At 32.9% G+C, this 25,657-nt stretch overlaps 3 protein-coding genes across 6 annotated transcripts; all 3 read left to right on the forward strand.

Annotated features, from left to right (window-relative positions):
- The first annotated feature begins 1,415 nt into the window (after positions 1-1,415).
- On the forward strand, positions 1,416-8,694 carry LOC111369661 (serine/threonine-protein phosphatase PP1 isozyme 2). 3 transcript variants are annotated; one of them, XR_002698210.1, is made up of 5 exons: positions 1,416-2,080; positions 5,979-6,538; positions 6,619-6,835; positions 8,449-8,532; positions 8,568-8,691. XR_002698210.1 is itself a non-coding variant. In XM_022991261.1 (4 exons), the coding sequence occupies exons 1-3, from the start codon at positions 1,882-1,884 to the stop codon at positions 6,787-6,789; spliced, it is 930 nt and encodes a 309-aa protein (XP_022847029.1). In that variant the 5' UTR covers positions 1,416-1,881; the 3' UTR covers positions 6,790-6,835; positions 8,449-8,694. The 3 variants fall into 3 exon arrangements, 2 of the variants coding, with proteins under 2 accessions (XP_022847029.1, XP_022847028.1); XM_022991261.1 differs by having other exon boundaries at positions 8,449-8,694; XM_022991260.1 differs by lacking the exons at positions 8,449-8,532; positions 8,568-8,691 and having other exon boundaries at positions 1,417-1,537; positions 1,847-2,080; positions 6,619-7,125.
- Positions 8,695-13,037: 4,343 nt separating this feature from the next.
- Positions 13,038-17,520, forward strand: LOC111369663 (methylsterol monooxygenase 2-2). 2 transcript variants are annotated; one of them, XM_022991262.1, is made up of 7 exons: positions 13,038-13,311; positions 15,172-15,309; positions 15,611-15,756; positions 16,343-16,462; positions 16,577-16,789; positions 16,890-16,970; positions 17,277-17,520. In XM_022991262.1, the coding sequence occupies exons 1-7, from the start codon at positions 13,282-13,284 to the stop codon at positions 17,329-17,331; spliced, it is 783 nt and encodes a 260-aa protein (XP_022847030.1). In that variant the 5' UTR covers positions 13,038-13,281; the 3' UTR covers positions 17,332-17,520. The 2 variants fall into 2 exon arrangements, with proteins under 2 accessions (XP_022847030.1, XP_022847031.1); XM_022991263.1 differs by having other exon boundaries at positions 13,042-13,311; positions 15,219-15,309; positions 17,277-17,501.
- Positions 17,521-20,726: 3,206 nt separating this feature from the next.
- Positions 20,727-21,324, forward strand: LOC111369075 (transcriptional regulator TAC1-like). Its single transcript, XM_022990560.1, has 2 exons — positions 20,727-20,950; positions 21,036-21,324. Exons 1-2 carry the CDS (start codon positions 20,727-20,729, stop codon positions 21,322-21,324), a joined length of 513 nt encoding a protein of 170 aa, XP_022846328.1.
- Positions 21,325-25,657: the final 4,333 nt, after the last annotated feature.

A 25,657-nucleotide genomic window follows, 5' to 3' on the forward strand; every position in this document is an offset into this window, starting at 1 on the left:
CACCCACCCACGCCACCATAACCAACCAAATCCACCTACGGTCACCTACCAGCTATCATTGCCGCCATCACCACTGCCACCGATTACCATGGCCATCTGCACTGGAAGGCCTCGAAGACTTCATCTCACCACCCCATTTGACAAAAGGCCCATTCGAGTTGGAGGACGAGATTGTAAGAGCTTACAGGGAATTATACGACATTGCATACAATGGAGAGGCATTTTGTGTATGCAGTAGACCCTAAGGTGAAGAAAACAATTGTGTCTAGGTCTAAAAAAAAGGTTGAACCCCAACCTTAAAGGTTTCTCACTGTCCTGTCCTTGGAGTATCATGAGAGAGGTTAATCGCGGGATGTATCTCAACAGGCTAGGGAACAAAAGCTGTCTGTACACTAGTGTCTACAAAAAGTCCCAATCCATGGTGTCTAGGTCTAAATTGTAGAATGAAAAATTGAGATGGATTTGAGGACAGAGTTGTGCAATTGTCCCTACACGATGTATTGTTCTCTTTATTTAGTACGTGACTTGAGAGTTTTGAGAGAAAAATTTGTAAGCCTAATATCCTATTTATTTATTCAACATTTTCTCATATTTTATGGAATTTGAATCTCTTATTCCATATCATAACAAAACTTAAAAACGAATTCGAAGAAACCAATTACTTGCATTAAGTAATAATAAATGTGAAAAACAATTTTTTTGAGAAAATAGGCCATACTAAATAAAATTTTACTACTACTACAATCATACTAATAATAAAATCTATCTTCAAAAGAATGTTTTAAAAATATTTCGAAGTAAATTATATCTCTAAAACACTTTTTAATATAGAATAACGAGTCAAGTTTAATTATTATAAATTGATTATATAAATATTTTCTAAAAATCTAGTTGATTTGATTACTTATACGATGATTGAGAAAAAAATTAATACTCTCGAAATATGAATATTCAATACGTTCTATCACTGTTTAATTGACATGTGTACTATAAAATTGGATCCCACTATTTAAATGGATCTCGTGCATGCACGTATTAGTTAAAATAGTGACATGAAATATTGAATTCCATATCTCAAAAGTGTTCAACGAATTAGTTGAGAAATTAAGTCCAGTTTCATAAGTATTAAAATGAGTTTTGGAATAGTGATTTTTGGAGAATATATGATTGAAAAATAGAAAAAGTTTTTGAATTTATATGTAAAATATTTTAGGGCGATGCTGCTTGCACAGGGGCCTGTGCACACATGGGGGTGGACCCCACACATGTCTGTGCAAGCAGAAATATTGAATATTTTATTGTGAAATTTGTGATTGAAAATAAATTTTTTTTTAGAGATAGAGAGAGAATTTTATTTTAACTATCGTCAAACAATGAGTAATATAGCCCATTGGAGATTGGAAAGTTGAACCACTATAATTTGAAATTGAGCCAACTAAAGTATGCTGCACCACTTGAAAATCCAGAGCGGCAAGGGCACAAAAAGGGTAGAAGCCAGTCAGTCAATCCAAATTGCATAGAGAGAACCACACGAGGGGTAGCGGATTTATCGATTCCCAAGATACATTTTTTGTATTGTCAAATCATCGAGATCCATTCATAAGTTATATAGTCCGCTCCGCCTCATTGGTGGTGCAGCCACCCTTTTTTCTCCAATTTGAATCAAGTTTTTTTTTTTTTTTTTTAAAACCCTTTTTTGTCTTAATCACTAATCTGAACTGACTTGTGTTGATTCATTCATTAATCTTTCTTGTTTTCTAATTGGGACGTCAAAAATCTATTTTTCTTGATTTTATTATTATTATTAGAATTTAGGGTTTGTTGTTGTTGGGGTTTGAATTTTTAGGGGAGGCTTAGAATTGAAAGAAGAGAGGTTAAGAGATGGCGGCACCTGGGCAGGGGATGGAGCCTGCCGTTCTGGATGATATCATCAACCGGTTATTGGAGTTCCGGAGTACGAGGACCGTGCGGCAGGTGCAGCTGTCGGAGAATGAGATCCGCGCTCTCTGCACCGCCTCACGTGAAATCTTCCTTTCACAGCCTAATCTGCTCGAGCTTGAAGCTCCAATAAAGATCTGCGGTATTTTCTCTCTCTGTATATATATCTTCATTTTGTGAATGAATGCGTAGGTAGATGTTTTTGCATGTCTTCCATGTATATGATTATACACATGCCTTTGACTTGTGAGTAGAAAGTTCAGAAGGCGATGGCATTTTGCCCCAATGACATGCCATGATTACTCAAATGTGAAATTACGTTCATATGTTTTGTTTTACCTTTTTGTATTGCAATGGAAGAAATTTGGAATTTTCTGAATGGAAATATGCACGCATGTTTTTAATCGGATTGAGGGAAGGATCAAGAGGTGGATTTTACGATAGTCTAAAATTTGGGTGATGAAAATTAAGCACATTAACATTCATTTTGAGAGAGAGGGAGGGGATTATCTAACAAGAAAGCAAGTTGAGGGAGCATGGCTAAAGTTAGGAATTGGCCCACTGAAGCTATTACTGTTCAACCTCATGCTCATTGCATGACAAACATCAATAGTAGACCGGACAAACAAGTGCAAAGAAAGCGATGGCACATAATAAATGGGATACATGAAAAAAGAAAACAAAACATGATTTGAATTTAGCTGTGTGGACCCATGGAGAATTAAGGAGCACACGTCTCATAAGCCTTGAGGCATGCATCTCCAAATACTGACTCTCAATCGGTGCCTTGATGCATCTTTTGTTCGTCACACTGAGGCTGGCCTCAATATGAATGACTACATCATTAAACAATTGTACCAAGTAAATTACAATAAATCTTGAATGTTATGTTCTGAGATTTAGATACTTGGGTAGAAGACTAGAGGTCCTCAAGTCGAGAAGAGAATGACCGTCGATTTGAGAAGCAGCATTACAGCAGCATAGGAGATAGATTTTGTGGAAAAAGGATTTGAATTCGTTCTTCAGCTGATTATTCGTTTTAAAATCTGGATCATAAAAAGAATTTGGCCACGGAGTCCATATGAGGATATTTCCCTAGTCGACTTATGGCATGAAGTCTACTTTGGTAGGACGTTGATGGTATTCTTGTGCTGTGGGTTTGCTCTGGATTTTGAATATATTTTCTGCACTCCATGCCTTTCAAGTTATTTATAGGGAAAATTTTACTTGCACATAATTATTGCACATAATGGTGTCTATAATGTGATGTGGCAATCATCCGGTTGTTGATGTGCAAATATGAGATTTGAATTAAAGGTTGGATCTAGTGCCACGTGTAATTATGGATACCATTATGTAGATAATTATGTACATGTAACACTTCCCTATTTATAGTGTTGACAACTGTACTTTATACTTAGCCCTTATTTGTCAACCATTCTCCCACATTCTCCCACATTATTTTTTCTATAGTACTCATTTTCAACTACACATTCTCCATTAAAATAATATTACACATATATCAAAAACTGTTCGTTCTTTTTTAACCATACATTTCAACATCAATCACTATTTCATACTCCAATTTTTGAAATTAAAGGGCCATGAACATGGCCTTATCATCTTATTTGTATTTTATCATAGTTTATTTTTGAAATTCGTTAAAAGTATGATGTAATATTTTTGTTCTAGCTCATATGTATCAATATTATTTATTGCCGATATCACATTAAATGAATGCTTGGCTGTCATATATAGGAAATTATACATTAGCAAATTATGATTCATGAATAAAAAATGCACTCTAAGATTCAGTACTTATCTTAGGACATGTGATAATTAACACTTAAATGGACCAAATCTATTGAACAATGACTTACATGAAGCAAAAAGTACATCCTTTCTACATTTAACATGTGGCCTAAACACTAAGATGTTTGCCATCATGGATAAAGAATGTTAGCTTGCATATGCATTAAAGCTTAAAAATAACTTCAAGTCTCTAGGAGTTAGTGGCTAGAATAAAAGATATAAATGTTCTAACAAATATGAAACAGACACAAGCCAAGTTAGTTAATATGAAAATATAAGTGAAAATACAAATACTATGGTTTCTAAATGCTGAGAAAATGAGGTAATATATTCAAAATCTTAAATATCAACCACTACCATTATATTTGGTTGTGGGTTGTGTGAGAGAGGGGACTTTTTGTCAGATAAATAGTTTGGAAAAGAGAAGTGTAAGACCCCAAGGCAAATTCTTTAAAAAAAAAAATTACAAAAAATCATTGAGATGTGCAAAGCACATTGGGGCACCAAGGTTTCTCAGGGCCTAACTGCAAACTCAAAGCAAGGTGTGCATCAACCATGCAAAGAGTTGTAATAATATAAATGAACTATCTCCAGCCATGCATATTACAGGAAAAACCAAAAAGTGCTTCTTAAATGGATAAGGAATCAAAAGCCCTAAAAGATAGTGATATGCTCTTCAGCACTAAAAGTGCACAGGATGCAACTTGCGGTGAATGCAAAATGTGCATAGGTGTGCTTACAATTAACAACTATATGATCATGCACGAAGGTTTTTACAGTATCAATACTATTATAGTTTTATAAATAATAACAATGCATATTATAGTCCTCTTGATTTGACTTGAACTGTCGTAAAAAGCGTAAATATTAGATTTTTTAATGTGCTTTAGCATTTTAGATTTTTAGTTATTGTTTTTCTTTTTGAGCTTGCACTCTCTTGAGACCTACATTTTGAGTTTACAGTTTTGACTCCTCTTGTTATTCCATATGGTAATTTTCCTTGAAAGAACTTTGATCTCAGGGTATCCAAGTGGTCTTAATCTTGCACACTTTACATTCAAGAATTACGAAATAATTGACCCATGTAACACTAGTTAAAATCATAAGAAATGTTCAAATTTTGATTTGGGATTGTGGTCCCAATGGTTGGTAATGAATAAAGGTGGGTGCATTGATGGTCAAACATGAACTCTAATGGTAAGATGTATGCTTCATGAAAAGATTACAAATAAATACCTAGAGGTGTAAAACTGCCTACTTTTAGGAGGCCCGGTATGGCCACAGGATCTACGAGCCTACACCCCTGGCAGTGTCTGGCCTTGATGTTATTCTATATTATGAAAAAAAAGGAAAAAGATTAAGCCCTTGTTTTATTTTAATTTTTCCAAAATTACTTTTTCTTCAAACTCATTTTCAACCACACATTCTTCCAATAAAATAATTTTGCATGTGGACCCATAATGTTCCCTACTTTAAACCGCACATTCTCCAAAAATAACTTTTCACAAAATGACTTCTCAAAAAAATCAAAATAAAAAATCGGTGAAAGTTAAAAAAAAATAAAAAAAGGTTCCCCTTGTAATGGAAAAACAATATTTCTTTCCCCTTGTTAATATTTCAAAATTGTATTCGAAAGAAAATGCAATCCCCAAGTGCCTAATGAAGTATACGAGTAAAAACGAAAATTTTGGTTATATATTTTATTAAAGAAACTCTTGCTTCTGAAACGTCAACGGTGTTGCAGGTTCTTTTCCTTCCATTCGTTTCCTGATTGGCTGAATGTCACGTGTTGCATTTTGAGACCTAAGCTGGATTTGTATTATTCATTTTATTTGTTTCACAATTCACATCCCTAGTCTCTTTACTATCCTTCACGTGAATAAACATCCTACTCAAAATGTGCAAGCTATTTAATTAATGAAGTTCTATATGTTGTCTGATGAGTCAGATTGTAATATCATTTTTTTGTTAGTTTTAAGTTTATGTGAACATGGATAAGCATCGTTAATTTTCTAGAGTTAAAAAACTGGTATTTTCCGTTAGCTTCAGAGCTCCACATTGAATATTGTTTTGTTTCTCTAGGTGGAAGAATTTTACAATTCTGCTTGTGAGATAATCAATATGGTCTGGAAATGCATTTTTGATTTGCAGTCTGAACTTTCTCGCCCTCTTTCTATTTTTTCTCTGACAGAAGTCTGACTGTGCATTTTGGTTCGTCTTAATTCCAGGTGACATTCACGGGCAGTATGGAGATCTTTTAAGACTTTTCGAATATGGGGGATTCCCTCCCGAGGCCAATTATTTGTTCTTAGGAGACTATGTGGACCGTGGCAAATATAGTTTAGAAACAATATGCCTTCTTCTTGCCTACAAAATCAAATATCCAGAAAATTTCTTTCTTTTAAGAGGAAATCATGAATGTGCTTCTATTAATAGGATATATGGATTCTATGATGAATGTAAACGCCGCTTCAACGTGAGGCTCTGGAAAGTCTTTACTGATTGTTTTAACTGCCTTCCAGTAGCTGCTGTTATAGACGATAAAATACTGTGCATGCATGGTGGTCTTTCTCCTGATCTACATGACTTGGATCAGATCAGGAATTTGCCACGTCCAACTGATGTTCCCGACTCTGGTTTGCTTTGTGATTTACTTTGGTCAGATCCTAGTAGAGAAGTTAAAGGTTGGGGGATGAACGATAGGGGGGTCTCATACACTTTTGGTCCTGATAAGGTAGCTGAGTTTTTAATGCAGCATGATATGGACCTTGTATGTCGTGCTCATCAGGTATTGATATTTTCTCATGATTTCTTTGATCCTTGTTTCAGTGTTTTGGTTTCTGCTGTTGATGGGATTTTTCTGTGCAGGTCGTGGAAGATGGATATGAATTTTTTGCTGACAGACAGCTAGTTACAATATTTTCTGCTCCCAACTATTGTGGTGAATTTGATAATGCTGGTGCAATGATGAGTGTTGATGAAAGTTTGATGTGTTCATTTCAGATCCTGAAACCAAACGATGGAAGGCGGTTTTTGTGAAGTAAAATTTGATTACGGTGGTTTTAGTTATACGAGAATGTTCAAGGTCTGTGTAACCTTGTCTTTGAAGCATCCAACAGTTTCTAGTTTATAACGCGACATACCTAATTTTGATGGTTATTGTACTGTGTATGTGGCTGGATTATATTTATCTTCTGGAAATTGTCCGAGTTCTTTGACAACTTTTAGGGTGGTGGACTGAGTAGTAATTGATGAAGAGGATTCACAATTTACAGAGCTTTTTCTGAGAAAACACACACTTCCTAATCTTAATCAGTCGTCTAGTATTTTAAAAAAAAAACTACCATGAAGTTCAAAATAATGGCTTTTTATTCACTGAACCATTTTATGGCATACATCCATGTTGATTCAGATTATTTCGCCCCTATTGAATTGTAAGTTTAACTTTCATAGAATGGTGTGGTGAAATAATCTTTCTTTCCTGCTTGAATCAATAAGTTTTGGAGGATGTCTTCTTTGATTTTATTTAGAAAGAAGGTTGATAGTGACACATTTTGCATATCTGCCTATATCCTTGATGATATCGCTTGTAATTTAGGTTTCCAAAGTCCGAATGAAAATCCTTTGTGGTCCCATTTTTAATTGATGTTTGTCATACATTTTACATATATTTGGCTGTTTGAATTTAAAGCTTTAACTTGTTTGGCCGTAGGTTGCGCTTGATAAACTTGAACACTCATCAGATCTCGCTGGTCATTAATTCTTCTATTTTTCCCTTTTTGCGTTACAAGGTGTGCTAAATTTTTTCTGAAGAAAATATTTCTGATTCTTTTTTTCAGCTTAGACATGATACTATTATACTCTAGTGGCATCGATTTCCAAGTGACCTGAAATTGTTTAATGTAGCATCATTAAAATTTAATGGTACTTCCAAATTTTAACGATGCTGAACATAGTCAAGTTGGTTGTGCTTCTATATATATGTGAAAATTTTCTTTAGATTTATGACACTTGCATAATGAATCACTCAAAATGCTTTCCTTTCGGTGATACTTCCATATTTATTCTTCTCTTGATATGTATGAGTTTTGGCAAACATAATGTTGCCTTTCTTATTTTTTGCAATAGGAAACGTAGGGTTTGAATTTTCCTTGTATTAATTGTCACCAAAATTTACCTTATGGGTATTATTGACATATCCACTTGTACATTATTGGATCGATACCATCTGATTATGATTATTATGTTATCAAAGCATCATATTGTACAAGAGAAATAATAAGTTGATGAATGTATGTAGATTTTGTGTGGTCCTCGATGGATCTCTAGTAACTTTCAGTGAAGTTAGGAAGATCTAATATGTTTTGATCTGAATGGTTACATAGCCTTCCCCTAGAATAAAGATCGATTTCTTGCATGCTTTTGATTAATTTTACATTTCTTGCTTCAAGTTCTGAATTGAGATTTGCTTTTTCATTCTTTCCCAATCTTAGCCCCCATCAGGTTGGGGGTATAATGTTTGGCATAGCTTTAAAGTAGCTTTTCTCGAGGGTAAAAGTCTCTTAAGCTTAGTTAGAGATTTGATCTGAAGGACATCTGAATAAGGTCGGGTCCCCGTCCCCTAACCATTGAAAAAAACCCTTAAAAGTGCTTTTCATTGTGTGGTGTTACATTTCAGATTTTGATATCTTTTGGCAGGTGTTGTGTCATTTGGTGTGCCTGAGAAGATTATGGTTTCTAAAGTTGGAGCATACATTTTGTATATCAGTATTATGTCCTCAGGTAGCCTCCTAAACTGGCAACTATTTTCAGCTCAGGTGGCCTGAAGTGCCATGTTATTTTTCTTTTTCGAATTTTTAGCATGCAATTTATTATTCGACTGTGAAAATACACTGGTTTATGTAGATGCAATTGTAGATTGTTGACAGCCTCAAGTTGCGTTTTGCTTTTCATTAATCCTTGCATCATTATATACCTGTTTGTAACAGTTTCTAGGTTATGGCCTCTATCAAGATTATCAGATACTAAAGCGACTCGATTGTAGAACACAATAAACTTTAGTTTGCTTTAGTGCTTGTTTGGTATTGTTTTTATGTGCTAAATCATTTGTCCGACAAATGTGTGGGTAATGAGTGGGTGTTCAATAATTTCATTATAAGGACAATAAATGTGATTTGTTCAAGTGTTGCTCAATATTGTTCATGTAGATGACAATAAAAGTACATTACATCATTGTCTACTCACCATTGCACTAATGCGATATTAGATGAGATGTATAATTAAATAAATAATGTTGTTTAGTATCATTGGTGTTATACGATGATACTAAATGATATGTTCAATAAAAGTTGAATTAAATGATTAATTTAATTGTACATTTTATTTAGGGGGTGTATTTAATGGGGACTGTTGAAGATTTTGATAGACATTTTTTAAACGGTGATTTCTATGGATTTCAAGAATTTTTTGTAAATTTGTATGGAATTAGTGTTTATAGATTTCTATAGACTTTCATTTTCAAAACTTTTGTAGAATTCAAAAAAGTTTTGAAGGCTTTCATTTTTAAGTTGAATTCATGTGGATCTAGTATAATAATATGAAATTCTTATATACGAGGTGATGATTCCCAGAATTTCCTTTTTCCTCCCTATATAATAAAAAGTTATTTTAAAAAGAATTTTTTTAAGATTTTAAATAAATAAATAATGAATAGAAAATCAATATATTTAAATTTAGTTATAAATTGCAATATGAAATTTTATAATTTAATAAAAAATAAATAATTCACCAAAAAAAAAAAAGATGAATGAGAAAAAAATGTTATAAGAATTCAATTTTTTTTTTTCATACAAAATAGAGACAAAAAAAATATGTGAGAGAGAGAGAGAGATAAATATAATCCATAGAAAAAATAAATTTTAATCATAATTCTAATATTCGTAGAAAGAAAAAGAAAAGAGAAATATTGAAAAATAAATACAATTTTTGTGAGAGTTTTTCAAAATCTTATGATTAATGAGAGACAAATTTTGAGATTTTATAGGAGTACTTTTTGTTTAAAAGTTAGTAACCCAAAAACTTTTATAAAAGTTTCTAAAAATCATTAAAATTAGAATACCCTAACATTTATAGAGATTTCTAAAAAGTTTTAATTGAATACACATTAACTTTTAGAGACTTTTTAAAACTCTTAATTGAATACATCAATATTTTTAGAGAGTCTCAAAAAGTTTACATTGAATACCCCTAAACTTTTTAAATTTCAAAAAGTCATTAAAATTTTTAATTGAAATACTCCTCTTAATTTCACATTAGAATCATTTAATAGATATTTTAATAAAATTGGTGTTAAATAATATTACTTTAATTAAATGAATTACTTAATTCTATATTTCATTGAGTTTTTGCCCTTGTATGGTATAAATTAAAACTCAGATTTTAATTTAAATTAAAGTCAACAATTAATTTTAATCACACGTTTTATGGGATTCACGACTTTTTAATTACATATTTAATCATTTTTTTTTTATCAAAATTTACTAAAATTCTGATTTTAATCTCTACCAAAAGGGACTATAGTTTAGCGCCATCCACATATCATTATTCCATTTTTAACACTTTTGTTTTGACAATTTATGTTTGATAAAGGGTATTTTGATCTGGGAAAAGTTATTTTTACCACCTTTTATCCTTTCTTTTCCCTTGTTTGTTGCTTTGAACAAGAAGATAAACTTGTTTGATTTACGTGTGGAACAAAAGATTTGAATCAATGTATACCTAAAGATAGCTATTCATCTAAGAATATCTCTTAAGAGATTTATAAATATAAGTTGTTCTCCAATTTAGCTATGTTTAAAATAGAGAGTGAGATTGACTTTTCAGACAATCGAACTCACTCTCTATATATAGATATATATGTATGTTAAATAAAAAATGAGAAAATTCTCAATTTTATATTTAAATGCTCTCTTTTATATATGATCTGAGATGTACTTTATAAATAGAAAGTATCTAGAGACGTTTTAACTAGTAACTTCTCTTAACTGAAAATAACTTAAGTAAAATAGCCTACCATGGACGAGCAATGGGTACCAAAAAGATGGAATACAATAAAAACAATCTTTTTGTTTTAATTTTATAAAATTCTTTTAAGACATTTGAATAAGTGATAAATTTTGTTCCATTTCTATCTTTTATAATCTTATCCAATTGAGTACGATATAAGGTTGATAAAATGTCCAATTATTCCACCTATACATAACATGTATGGACGGATCAATTGAACCATAATAATCGAGAGAGAATTTATCTTTTCTCAAAATTCTAAAATTTCAAATTGATTATGAATACATCTCTAAATCAGTCCGTTCTCAATCAAAACCAGTCACATTCACATTTTTAAATTTGTTGAAGTATTCAATGCTGTCTTGCCCCAGTCCAAGGAGGGGCATTGGCCAACAAGCATTGTGTTTGAGAGGGAAAGTGTGGTTGACAAACCACTTCGAGGAGGACATCGGATTGATAGATTTTATAAGCAGAGACATTCCGAAGAAATAATTGATTTAACTATTGACAGGAGGACCACGAGCACTTCTTCGACGCTAGACGGCACTGTTGACGGCTTATTGACTTTCAATAGGAACTCCTCGATAGGGATCTTATAACAAAGAATTTTGGAAGTTTGAACCATTGAATGAGAAGTCAAGTATGATGTAGAATCTGCATTGAAATGATAATGCTGGTCTATCTAGTAATAAAATCAATGGCAACCTCAAGCTCACTTCATAGCCTTCTTGCTCAAGAAGAATCAGTCTTTCTTTTTTATTTTCTCATTCTAAATCTTGAAAGCTAATGATGCGTTTGGTTTGCTATTTTCAAGTTGTATTCAGTTTTTCAATTTTGTGAAACATTGAAAATGTGTTTGGTGTGATTTTCTGAAAACATATTTTTGAAAACAAGGTTAAATTTATAACATAAAACTCAAACCCATTTTTTTTGGTCTGAGTGTTTTCGGTGAAAATTTTGAAAACACTAAAAACATTTAAAACAAACGTTTAAATAACATTTTTAAAAAATAATTCTAACAAAATAATTAAATAATTTAAAAAGATAAAAAATTTAAAACTTAATATCTAAAGTTCTAAAAATCTAAAGTTCTTTTAAAAAAAAATCTATAATAAAATAAAAATTCTGAAAAAAATAATTTTTTTAAAACTTTATAAAAAATAAAAATAGTTCTAGCTCGTAATGATTATTTACATAAAAAAATTTTAAATATATTTAAATGAGAACATGTAAAAATATTCTCAATCCGCGTCATAAATTTTTATTCCATGAAAAATAAAAATTCTCCAAAAATAAAACTATAAAAAATTTTAGAAAATTTTAAACTATAAAAAAATAAAAATAGTTCAAGCTCGTAATAATTATTTACATAAAAAAAATTAAATGAATACTGGAAAAAATATTCTTAGTCCACGTCATTGATTTTTATTTTTATTTTCTATATTTTGAACTCAATTTTTATTTTATTTTATTTTATTTTGCAGGGAGAAAAAAATTGTTATATTCACCAACCATTAGTTGATAATATATTAACAAACGTGTTTTTAAAGTTTTTGTTTTGAGAAATAAATTTTAAAATGACAAACCAAATGCATTTTTAACAATTTTAAAAAAAGACATTCAAAACAAAAATTGAAAATGAACTCAAAACCGAAAACTAAACTATAAATTATACAGGTCCTAAACTACCAACTTTGCCTTGAGAAACCTATTAGGCTTGACAATCCTAACTTGTCTAATATATATCATTTGTACTTGTTAGTGAAGCAGCATCCTTTTTCAAATTTGATGCTTTATTTTTAGTTCGGAGAATTTACTTCTTCAATTATTCAGAAAATGTGTTGCCTGTCTTATGCATCGACTCCCCAGCGAGATATGTCAAAAATTGCATCATATCATTTGATCTTCGACCTTTTCATTTATAAATTTTTACCTTTTTCGGATAGAAAATATTTTAGAGTAATGCTATTCGTAGTCGCTCGCCCTACGTGACATACATATAACAGGTGGGTATTTGATACGTTAATGAATAAAAAAATTACCATATTAATGTATCAAATAATCGTTCTACGTGACATACACATGACAGGTGGGTAAAACAATATGCATCTTGAGGACGTTAATTGTTATTAAATAAAAAGTATAATTAAATGGATTTCATAATTTCATATTTTATTGCGTCTATCGTCTATGCTAGCAGTGGACAGCATTATTTGCAGAGATAAGTATAAGAGGGCAGGCCACGGCTGAGATTCCGTGACAGTCTGTCTGTATTTTCAGAAATTCATTCTCCAACGCGCGCCCTCTCTCTCTCTCTCTCTCTCTCTCTCTCTCCCTTCTCGAATTTTCTCCATAGACTCTCTCTCTCTAGTTTGTACTCTCTGTAGCCACATTTACGCTCTATTGATTCTTTGTTATCCATTCTAGGAAGATCAATACAACACAAGCATTCGCGGATTTTTTTCCATGGCGTCGATTATCGAATTTGCTTGGACGGTAATTTTTTATTCCGCATTGCTGTTGTTGTCTTCTTGATTAGATATCTGGATCTACTTGTACTATTTTTCAATTCACGGCATTGCATTTTCGATTTTATGCATGTTCCTTTTTTCTTTTTCTTTTTTGGTTCTGGCTTTCAAATTTGAATTTCAATGTAATGGAGAAGAAAGGAAGTAAGGTAGTGAAAAATGTATATGATTGTATTCATGTCACTGAATACAAGCTATAAAGATTTTTCCTAATTTAATAGCTGAGTTTCAAATTTAAATATCGATTTTATTTATTTATTTATATTTTTTGAGAAGAAAGTAAGGCTGTGAAAAATATTTATAATCTTATTGAAGTCATTTAATCAAAGTTATGGAGATTATTCCTAATTTATGATTCTTTAGATGAATAGATGTCAATTAATTCAGTTTGCATTGCTGTTGATATGTAGTTTTTATTATTTTTTATTATTTAGATCAAGAAGTAGTTAGGGAACTGATGGGTTAGAAGTTTAGGCCACGGTAGAGATGGCAAAAAAATTTGTTCCACCCAATACCTAGCCCTGAATGAGGCAAGGATTACCTGCCTAATCGAGTAAACGGGATCGGGGTAGGGTCATTGCCCCGAAGCGGGTACGGGAAACCTACCTGCCCGTTTAAAGTTAATTTCAAATTTAAGTTTTTCATTAAAAAATTGATTTATAAATAGAACACGAGGTGTTCTTAACAAATTGGAAAACAGGTAATAATATTCACTACTTAAATATATATAGAAAAAAATAAATTAGGTAGGGGACCACCCTGCCCCGCTTTAATAGGGTATGGAGGTGGGTAAGGTAACAAAAATACCCGACAGGGCGAGAATGGCCGACTTGCCCCATTGGCATCCTACTCCGCGGTGCTGAAACTTACTATCATTTTCATATAATGCAAGTTTGGTAGAGTGATTAAGAGATTAAACAGTTTGATTACAGGAAGGGTGGTACTACCAAACTCCAATTAGACAAACATCAATTTCATTAAAGCTATGCCAGCTGTATAATTGGACCCAATAAGCATCTCCTGTTGCCATGCATCACATATGTAGTCTTAGAGAATCACTGCTATGGTCGAATATTACAAAAAAATGGGGCATTGTAATCTCAATCTGAGATGTAAAGCAATCTCAATCTGAGATCTATCAACAGCCCTTAGTTAATAGTTGGGTGAGTGCATGTTTAACTAAGTTCAAAAAATTTACTTATAAATAAGATTAGTAAACAATTAAGTATTAAAATAATTTTTTTCTTGCTGGTTATGTTGGAAATTAGCTGCTTATTTTGAAATGAACTCCTACCTTATGTCATCATAAGTAACTTTTTTTACTTAAAAATCAGAAGTAACATTCAAACTAGTTATTTTAAACCTTAGAGTTACAGATTCACGCGTATTCAATCATATTCTCTTGAAATTTAATAATTTCTTAGCATGGCTTGTGGGCATAGTATTTCTATACTTGGTACAATTTTGAACACTTTCATTATTCTTATAGACATAGACTATAGTACTCTTCCTCTGTTAATTTGAGAAGATTGATTTGAATTATTTCATTGGCCACACAAAACCCATCTCTCCCTGTACTTTCATGCATCGATAATTGATCCAGACACCACTTTTCACATGTTCAGCCTCGTGATAGCCTCTTTCACATTTGAGACTGGGCAAATGGTTAATATTTCTTTTTTAATGAGCTTGGTGAATCCATAAGATCCACGCTATTTCTTCCATTAAGAAATTTCTTCGAGCAATTCATCCACATTTATTTGATATCATCTCTATGAAATATAACTCTTTATTTCCCTCTGTAATGCACTTTAAAATTTTGTTGCAGTATCTAATCACTCATTTCAATGATTTTCAATTGGCATGCCTTGGAAGTTTCTTTCTTCACGAAAGTGTCTTCTTCTTGTCGGGAGTCCCATTTATAATTTTTGAAAGGGTAGGATGGCTGAGCAAGTACAAAATTCAGGTATCAATCTATTGACTTTATTGTTGGTTGTTTATTGGAGATTGATATCTTTCTACCACTGTTATGGTTTTTATTCTCAATGAAAATGACATATATAATGTCTAAACAATATTGTTATCTTTGGCTACTGGTTCTAGGATGCATGCCATTAACCTGCAAAATTGGAAAATAAAGAATAATTCAGAAGTATAAATTGTTATATGTAATTTTTATTCTATCCTATAGAACATATCAGGTGAATTTAATATACAAGTTATCCTCCCCTATAATTACTCTGATATCATTTTCTCTGTTGCTACAGACTAAGAATAATACCCCGGCAGCTCAGGGGAAATGTGTCAATCGACTACTGCTCTATCATTTCTGTGTCAATCTACCAGTTATGATTTTATCCTATCCTGTCTTCAAATATATGGGGATGCGAAGTAGTCTTCCCTTGCCGTCCTGGTATATTCAGGTTCTTTATATACTGAAGCTTTGTTATTGGATCAACCCTAGTTTATTCTCTATAATCTGGCTTATCAAATGGTGGAATATATTTATGAATATAATATGTTGCATAACATAATATGTTTTTCTCTCCTGTTATTCATTTTTAAAAGGTACCCTCTATTTTTACTTTTCGTTGATAATCAAAATATCTATCTCTCTATCATATATTCGTTATCTTGAGTAAATAATACTGCACTTTTTCTGATAAGTGAAATTGAGTATGATTTACCATATTGCCAGCAAGTTTAATTATGTCAAAATGCTCATTAATGAGATCAAGCCCTTTTATACAGTTGTGGATGTTGAAGGGTCAATGTGGGGAGTGATATTCATTCATAACCTGAATTTTCTTTTATCCCATCCAAAGTACCTAATGCAATAATCCCCATTCCCAAAATAATTGAGAAGACATTAATCCAAGAAAAAATCATTTTGCCCTTTCTCTATGTTTTCTGTTTATGGAGATGTCTCTATTCAATGTAACGGAAATATTTTCCGATGTGTTATTTTGTGATTTGGTTGTGGAATATTTGCCCTGTAGGAAAGTAGTCTCAATCCAGATTTTGTTCTACTTCATCTTGGAGGATTTCATTTTCTATTGGGGACACAGGATTTTACATACAAAATGGCTTTACAAGCATGTCCACAGTGTCCATCACGAGTAAGTAATTCTCGATTTATTCTTTTGCTACTACTTTTTTCGCTATTTTACTACTAAGTACTCATAATCTTTGTCTTTCTATGCTTTTTATGTATATGCTTAACATCCTGACAGATATGCAACACCATTTGGACTAACTTCTGAATATGCTCATCCTGCTGAGATTTTGTTCCTTGGATTTGCCACAATTGTTGGTCCTGCCATTACTGGTCCCCATCTGATAACACTCTGGCTGTGGATGGTTCTTAGAGTCCTTGAAACAGTCGAGGCACATTGTGGCTACCATTTACCATTTAGCCTCTCGAACTTTTTGCCATTATATGGAGGGTTTGTATTCATATTATCTTTTCTGTCATCAGTAACCTGAGAGATTACTTGGTGTTTCAAAATTACTTATGTACCTAAAATTTCTTTTGTGGATTCCCAGGGCTGATTTCCACGACTATCATCACCGACTGCTGTACACAAAGAGTGGCAACTATTCATCAACTTTTGTTTACATGGACTGGTGCGATTACATTACCTTCACCATTGGATATATTCAGCTTAGGAACGTCTGTCTATATTCGTCATTCTTTCATATATTAAGTTGTATTAAATTTAGAAACCTTGCTTCCATTTCCATGAATCTCGTTGGTGAAGCTAATACTTGATGGGTACTAGCTTGTGAAGAGCTATGATCAACCTATCCAGCTCTGCGTTGAACTTCCCGAGATTCTCCAACCTTATATTAGCTTGATGACAGAATAAAAACTACTACATAATATAAATTATATATTCGCGGCTCTAACTTCTTCCGTGTCCTTTTTAATAGGATATTTGGTACTGACAAGGGTTATAGAAGATTGAAATCTTTGAAAGGAAACTAAAAGAGGAGGATTTTTCTGGTCGTGGAGCATCGCGTTGAAAGCTCTTAAGTATTTTCCTCAGCACCTTGTGTGCAATTACTTTTTTGTTCTGAATTGCTGTTATAATAGACATTGTAATGTTAGAATCATTCTGAAGCTTGTTTTTCGACAAATTTTATTACATTCTTTGAGATCTTGCGTTGATTTTAATTTTCTTGAACTAAGATCTGTAAAAACCTAGATATACCGAGCAGTGTGCCGTGGAATCCTCATAGAATACAGAACTAGGGATAAACCCACAAAGCTCGGTGAACTCAAGCTTGAAGTTGTGTTGAATTCTCAACAGAAGACTATCTTTTCTGCGACGATGCCAAATGATCCCTTCCACAGTCTGATCAATAAATTGAGTAGTGAGCCCCCCGGGGCACATTCCAACTAGTAAAGGACGGAGTTCTTTAAGACGGGCAGTTTAGAGGTCGCGGATTTGATTCATGGGGCTTTCGGAAGGCAGACTCTCTTCTGGAAGGTAGAATATTTCCTGGAAAGCAGGAGTTCTCCTGGAAGGCAAGACGCATACATGAGTTTGACTCGCTCGGCACTTTGACAGTTCAATTGGTAGGGCTCTTGGACCCTAGCTAGTTTGAGGTACAACCCGCGGTTTATTTGGTCTGCGTGAAGAGGGGCTGGATCATAGGTCCCAAGATTAGTCGCTGTAAGACGGACACCTGAGTATCAAAAAAATAAAAAAAATAAAAAATAAATAAATTGAGTAGTGATATTTCGAACACTTTCACGACCAAATATATCTCGACTTTCCATTCTATAAACAAATGCGAAGAAGGGCTGCTTTTATGCAAATAGAAAGTGGTTTTGAGGTTTGTTTAGGGTACTACAGTTATACCATTCCAACGTAGTTCCCATATATGATTAACGAATGCGTGAACAATAATCTCCTAAGCTATAATGTCTTTTGGGTAAATCATATTAATAATTTTGAAAGTTCGTCAAAAAATCTCTCTGATTGCACTTTTAGTGCATTAGAATTGACATGATTAATGAAGAATAACATAAGCTAAACTTAGTAGGTTATTCTTGTCCCAACTGTCTAACTTACTAAGCATTCAACAAATTGAAGAACCAATGTTGAATTTTTGCAAGATAGCAATTATCAAACCTAGGTGAAAAAAGCTTACACATTATATATGTTATATTTGTTCATGGCGTAGCCTTGTGTGGTTATTTATATGTGTTAAATTTAGAATCATGAGTTTAACTGGGAATCATACACTTCAATACGAGACAATGGGCTCATTTGGCATGGCTTTTGAGATACTAAAATTGCTTTTGAATTCGTTTGACTACTTTTATTAATATGTTTCTCCTAGTTAAAAGAGTTTTTAGATGAAATTGGTTTAATGTACATTCTTCTAAAAGCATATTCGGAAAAGAAAGTTTTTTTTTTTTTTTTTTTAAATTTGTCTACCAACAAAAATTAAGGAAGCTTCTTTCAAGGAAAAGCAAAAGTTATACCAAACTAATCCTGAGTATAGAGATTTGCAATACTTGATGCAAATCAGCAACTAGTAAATCTTATATGCTCTCACAAATAGTGATATAACTCAAAAAATATATCGCTATTTATTTAATTATTTGATGTGATATTAAGGCATCATAACATAAGCATCCATCATGTGGAAAGTGGTTACAAAAAGAGTGAGAACTCCATTATGCTCGAATCCTATCGCACCACAAGTCACTATAGAAGAGTCGGATTGTTTGGGAATTTGTTGGTGTGAAGAACTTCCCATTTCGGCAGTCATCTCATGAATCCATCTGGATTTTGGAAGCCAGTGAATATAATCAAGGTCAGTGTAGAAAGTAACGATTGTCGACCACTGAGGTCAATTTTGGAATTGGAAAAATAGTCCCGTCTAATATCTATTTGGGAGAGAATTTTCAGGTAAAGAAGATTAAAAAGTATGGAAAGTTATGTATCCCATAAAATGTCATTGAAAATTATTTTGGAGAAAAAATTATTTTAAAGAATCTCACCCAAACAAGGTCTCGATATGCTGAATTAAACATAATTGAACACACGATCTACATATTGTCACTTTAACACGATCTCACGGTGGCCACTTTAGCACTAAGAACATTTAATATTCATTAGACAATGTGACATTAAGGCTACTATGCACAAATTATTGATCGTTCATGTGTGTAGATGACTATTATTATTCTTTGTATTATCTACAACCTTCTAATTAATAGCTGTTGTAAATAAATTCACTTTTTGAAATATTTCCTGTTCTCGTTTTCGACTAGGTAGATATGATATAGATCCTGTTTGGGAGGGATTTTGAGAATTGATTTTTTGACCGTTAGAAGAAAAGTGGGGTCCACCTATAAGAGAAGAAGTCAAATATGACGATTGAAATAGTGAAATAACAGTCAAAATATCAATTTTTTAGGTCGAAAATCACTCCCAAACAGGCCCTATTTAATTTAAAACGTTACTTTTGACTTGACTCGTCACCTTATGTTGTCTTTATAAGATGTACGACATTTATTGTTATTAAAATTTTCCTTACTTTTGCAAATATGATTGTTGATGTCTTACGTTGACCGTACTCTTTTCTTATGATTACATCATAGATTTAAGTCAATGATCGAGGAGACCAAACAAAATCAAGAAATATGTCTCTCTTTCTAAAATACAAATTGTTCTAATATTTTTCTTCTAAATGATTGTTTTATAAATGGTCTTTGATCTTGACTATTTCAAGAGGAAGAATACTAAATTTTTCATCAATTTTGCTAGAAAAACAGGCTCTCTGACGGTTCTTTAATATCCATATACTTGGCATATTTTCATTGACAGTTGAAAGAAAAATTAAACAGAGAATTGCCAATCAAATATTGCCAAATCAGATCCTGGAAAAAGGCCCCGTCACTCAATCTATTTATTTTGCTTTTTCCATTTTTCATTTTATTTTGTCAAAGTAATATTTTTTATTCACTCGAAATTTGACAAATACCCATTTCGACCTTAAATTTAATCAAAGTAGCATACCAACAAGACTAATTATTCAAACTCTATACCTTTTATTTGAATAAATCGTCGTGAATGATAGACGTGCTCTATCCAACCAACTCAACGTGAATGAAGCAAAACTTCTTTGTTATACACAATATTAAACTATTCAATACTATATATCAAACACTTTTTATCGTTTCTCACTATCTTAGTTCTTTTTTTTTTTCCCCTAAAATAAAAAGAAATTTTTGGTCATTTACAAAGTAGCCTCTCCATCGTTCTCTTCCCAATATATAAGCATCAATCTTTTTACCATCTATTAGTTGATTCACCCACATCTCTCTCTCTCTCTCTCTCTCTCTCTCTAGAATAAACTAAAATGTCCATGAATCAAACACCATCAGAAAATCAAGGTGAAAAACCAGATAGGTCATATGAATGCATCTTCTGCAAGAAGACTCTCTCAAATGCTCAGGCACTTGGTGGCCACATGAACATCCACAGGAAAGACAAAGCCAAGCTGAAGCAATCCTCAAAAGATCAGACGACGAGAAAATCCTTGAGCATCAATGCTGCTCTTCTTGACAGGGTCGATACCTCTAGGTAAATATGTTTCGTATACAGTATTGGATAAGACTGTATTGTCTATTATTATAAGTATTCCTATTTTTTCTTGAATACAATTCAGTTCAGTCAAGTCTAACGTGTCATCTGTATCCCCGTTTAGCAAAATGAAAAGAACGGCGACATGGCCTTGTATAGCTTCATTGGAAAATAGAAAATCTCCTAGAGGTGAGGGAGAAACAGCACCGAAATCCATTGACACAAAACCAATTTACAATCAAGTTTCAGAGGAAACTCTAGTGAAGTTGCCATCTGGCCAAGAATTCGAGAGTGCAGTATTGGATCTTGAGTTGAGGTTAGACAGTCAGCCTCCAAAATCAGCAGCTACTATGAACACGAGAAAATTGTTCTAATCAGTTTCTACTCCTCTTGATACTTGCTATGTTTATATAATGCTTCATTTTTCTAGCTTCCAAAACTTTTGAAAGGTCCTTTTACTTTGGAGTCGGGAGCTCTTCGAGAGGTCCCTCGACTGACTTTTCAAATAGCTTGATGCATTGTCACCCTTGTTTTTAGAACACTTGAGAGGCCCTTTTTCCTCTTGGCCGTCTAAAACAGAAATTGCCTATGGCAACAGCCAAAAAACGTTGCGAAAGATCTTTCGCAATGTTCGGGTGCTTGTTGCAAGATGTGATATTGTCGTTGAGTAGAACGATACGACAACTTTCATTGCATGTTGGTTTACTTTTGGCAACGTTCGCTGAATGTTGTATTTAAAATTTTTGCAACAGTTTCCCCCCTTGTCTTATATATCTTTTGTAAGGTCAAAAACCGTTGTGGTTACTTTTTTGCAATTTTTTCTACGTGTTGCCTTTGCTTTTTTGCAACGTTTTTTTCGTGTTTCCGTGTACTTTTTACACCATTTTTTTTATATGTTGCTTTTACTTTTTAAAATTAGTCATAATCAATGTTTTCTTGCCGTTTTATTTTATCACTCTTTATTGTTCTATCTTTAGTTAGTAGCTACAAATGTTGGTCAGTATTTTTCTGACAAACTATAAATTGCCCAACTTAACTCGGTATAATGCATAAGGTGATTAGAAATGGTTAAGAGAGATCAAGCATCAAGATATTTAGGCTTTAATATAGACGAATATATCTCCACTTAGAATCGAAGTTTTGCAAATTGTAGCTGCTCTCCTTGATCTTCTCTTAGAAACCTATCTTTGTTGAAATCAAATATGAAAAGATTTGCAGCAAAACTCAAGTATATTGCGAAATGTCTTGAAACATTCCTTTGTAACATATTGCAAAATTAAATTTTATTATATGCAAGTGATACTTGAAACGGCATTCCCAAAATTTTAAGACATGCCAACGTCAATTTTACAAGTTCAATGGCCAACACTCGACCACCTGAAAACATAATAAGTAATTAAAGACGTCTTCAGCAATGAAAACCTCTTTCAAAGTATAGTTACCGATTAAAGGAGTCTTTCTTGCGTGGCAATTTGTTGCGTCAAGATCGATTGCATAACGGTGTTTGAGTGCCACATGTACATTTCGTCTGCCATGTCACCAATGTTGTTTGTGAAACGAATGTCATGCCAATGATTAAGGTATAACATTTTGAATAAGTTTAGTAGCCCAAACTCAACATATGAAATTTTTGTGAACAGTAAAAAAACATACATAAGTTCCATTACCTAAATATATAGTCCCCAGCGTGGGATAAAATTAGAAATTCTTCTCTCTTAAAACTAATTAATCGTTCATCACAATCTATTATAGAAGCTTGCGTTTCTTCTAGATCACTCTATATTCTTATTACAGAAATAGAATAAACGGTTTCTTACATTTTATGAAAACCACAACTTTTATCATCTTTTTTACCACGCATTTCTTCAACTTTTATTAAAATCTACTAAAAATCTAATTTTTATCTAAAGCAAATAAAGGCTTACTTAAGGTCATTAGTTGTGGTGGATCATCTCATGACAACTATGAAAAGTGTCAATTATAAATTTGTTAAACATAAAACTTAATTTTCATTATTTGTTGTAGATCATCTCATGACAATTATAATAAAAGGAGTCAATTATAAATTTGTTAAACACAAAACTTAATTTTTGTTGTTACGCCAGTACACACTAGCTATGAGAAAACCTGGAAAACCATTGCCCACCATATGAACTACACAAGTTCATCCATACAATTTATTAACTGGATACCAAGCCTAAAAGTTTGAATCCAATTAAAGCAGCTGTAATCGACACGTCGTTCTGCTTATGGGGTCAAATCTTATCAAACTGCGTACAAGAGAACCACCAAGTTATATGGGAAAATCAAACTAACACGTCGTCTGAATGCAGAAAAAGCGAGGATTCTATGGCTTTTCAAGACACTACCAAGCAAAATGAGGATATACAGCACGAAGATGGGCAGGGCAGGACGGGGCAACATCATATATACAGCATGAAAAAGGACATTTTTTATAGGACCATATGGAGAATGATGAAGAATAACATCTTGAAGGAGGCAAGATAAAATGGAACAAGAAGACCAACCTCAAACGATCAAGAACGATAGATTATACTACCGTTACTTCACTGGATGTCTAACAGATATGCACATTTGTACACTGGCATTCTCAAATCACTGTTAAAAAGGAAGAAGCAGCAAATAAAATGATGTCATGACCATTTTACTTGCATCTATGCACGACTACAGTTAGCATGCCATGCCAGTGTTCGACACAACACCTACATCATGTTTGATTGCACTTAAAAGACTTACTTTCTATAAAAGCAATTTCAGTTAAAAATACTAAATTTGAAAATCATTTTTGGCAAAAATAAGTTACTTCAAAGCAAGTTTCACATAATTTTAAGCACAACTCAAATGTGCTCAAGTTCGATTTTTCAAAGCAAAAGTGATCCTAATTTTGGTTGCCAATTCTTGAATGGTGTGTATGAACGAATCTATCTCTGTAGTCAACACACGTCTCAACCTTTATGGCCTTCTTTTCATCATTTTTAGGGAAGTTACTGCAATTTTCAAAAAACTCAAAACCTTTCAAAACTTGCTCATAAGATGCAAGTTTTCTCAGCCAACTACATACTTTTGCAGTCTCATTTAAACATGATAAGTTAAACCACTCAAGCATGTATGAGCCTATCTTACAAAGCAGATCCTTATCCATACTTAAACGTCGACTCCACAGGTCCTAGTCATGAAACAAGTCACAATTTTAAGCAGATTGACTACCAACCTATCTCTTTATTCATGCTTAACCAAAAGATGCAGTTTTCTATGCCAACCACTTATGATTGCAGTCTCACATGGGAACATGATAAGATGTGCCATCACTCAAGCATGTATGTGCTTAGCTTAACTTGACAAAGCTTTAAAGCTATGATGCTCGGACTTGAGGTATGGGTATCAGGTACGGATATGTATCTAAGTGTTGGATCTTTTATTTTCTAAAATGTAGGATACGAGTACATGGCTAAAAAAAATCTAAATTTTGGACATACGTACGTCAGTACGTCTTTCAAACTTCAACTTTTAACAAACTTAACATATTATTTTGAATAGACCAAAATCAATTATTCACAAAAAAGGAAATAATATTGAATAAAGAGTTAAAACGAATAAAATAGAATTTTGAGATTTAGTTTTCAATTATGAGAATTAAATTACTAAATGTTATATAAAATAAATATGAAGGATTTGATTGCAATTTGGATTTAATGGAGCATTTAGTAGTATTATAGGAAACTCATTTTCATTTTATACAAACAAAACCTTAAACCACTGATACAGAGAGGGAAAAAAAAAAAAGAAAAAAAAAAGAAAAAAAAGAAAAGGGAAAGAAAAAAGGAGGAAAAATCTAGTGCCGTCACCTTTTTCCACCCTCTCGAAGGTGGCACTAAGTTTATAGAGAATAGAACGAAAAGAGAAGGAAAAGAAAAACGAAAGAAGAAGCGAAAAGGGCGAAGAATCTGATTAAAACTTGGAGGATCCGACACATCTTATACTCATACCCATGTCGTGTCTGACAAGGGTACTCCAACCATTTCGAAGAGTCCGAGCATCAGAGCTTGAAAGTTGACTCCACAAATCCTAGTCATGACAAAAGTGACAATTTTAAGCTGTTTTGACTCCCAAACTACCTAACTCGACCCTTTTATTCATGCTTGGAAACAGGTACGTTAATATGCAACGATAACGCCTGTAATGGATAGAATTCAAACATATATTAGCTGAATCACAATTTTTTCACCAACCACGTTTATATGCAGAGATAATGCCCCGAAACAGGTACATGTTTTTTCACAGATGTCAGAAGCTTGGGAGCAAATCCTAGATTGAGTTGCAAAGTTACAAATTTACGAGGGAGAAGAGAAGAGTAAATATATGACACAGCTAAAATGTCAAATGCCTCAACAGTCAGAAATTAACAAAAACTGAATCCTTAGCTGCGATCTTTTCTCCATCCACCCAATAACCAGTAGAACGTACATCTTTCCAGAAAAAAGGCATAGGAATGTGAATAAATGTTAAATCATATTTAGCAAAGATATAATCAGTACATGAATGATTATTAACAGATTCATCATATGAAATTCATGTGTCAACATTGCATGCCCCCCACTACAGAGTGAATCAATATGGACAAACATGAAGCAAAAGGATCCACCCCACCACCACCACCACCAACAAATATAATATTAATAAAAAAAA

The sequence above is a fragment of the Olea europaea genome, chromosome 20 (genome assembly GCF_002742605.1).
Source record: "Olea europaea var. sylvestris chromosome 20, O_europaea_v1, whole genome shotgun sequence".
NCBI classification, from domain to species: Eukaryota; Viridiplantae; Streptophyta; class Magnoliopsida; order Lamiales; family Oleaceae; genus Olea; species Olea europaea.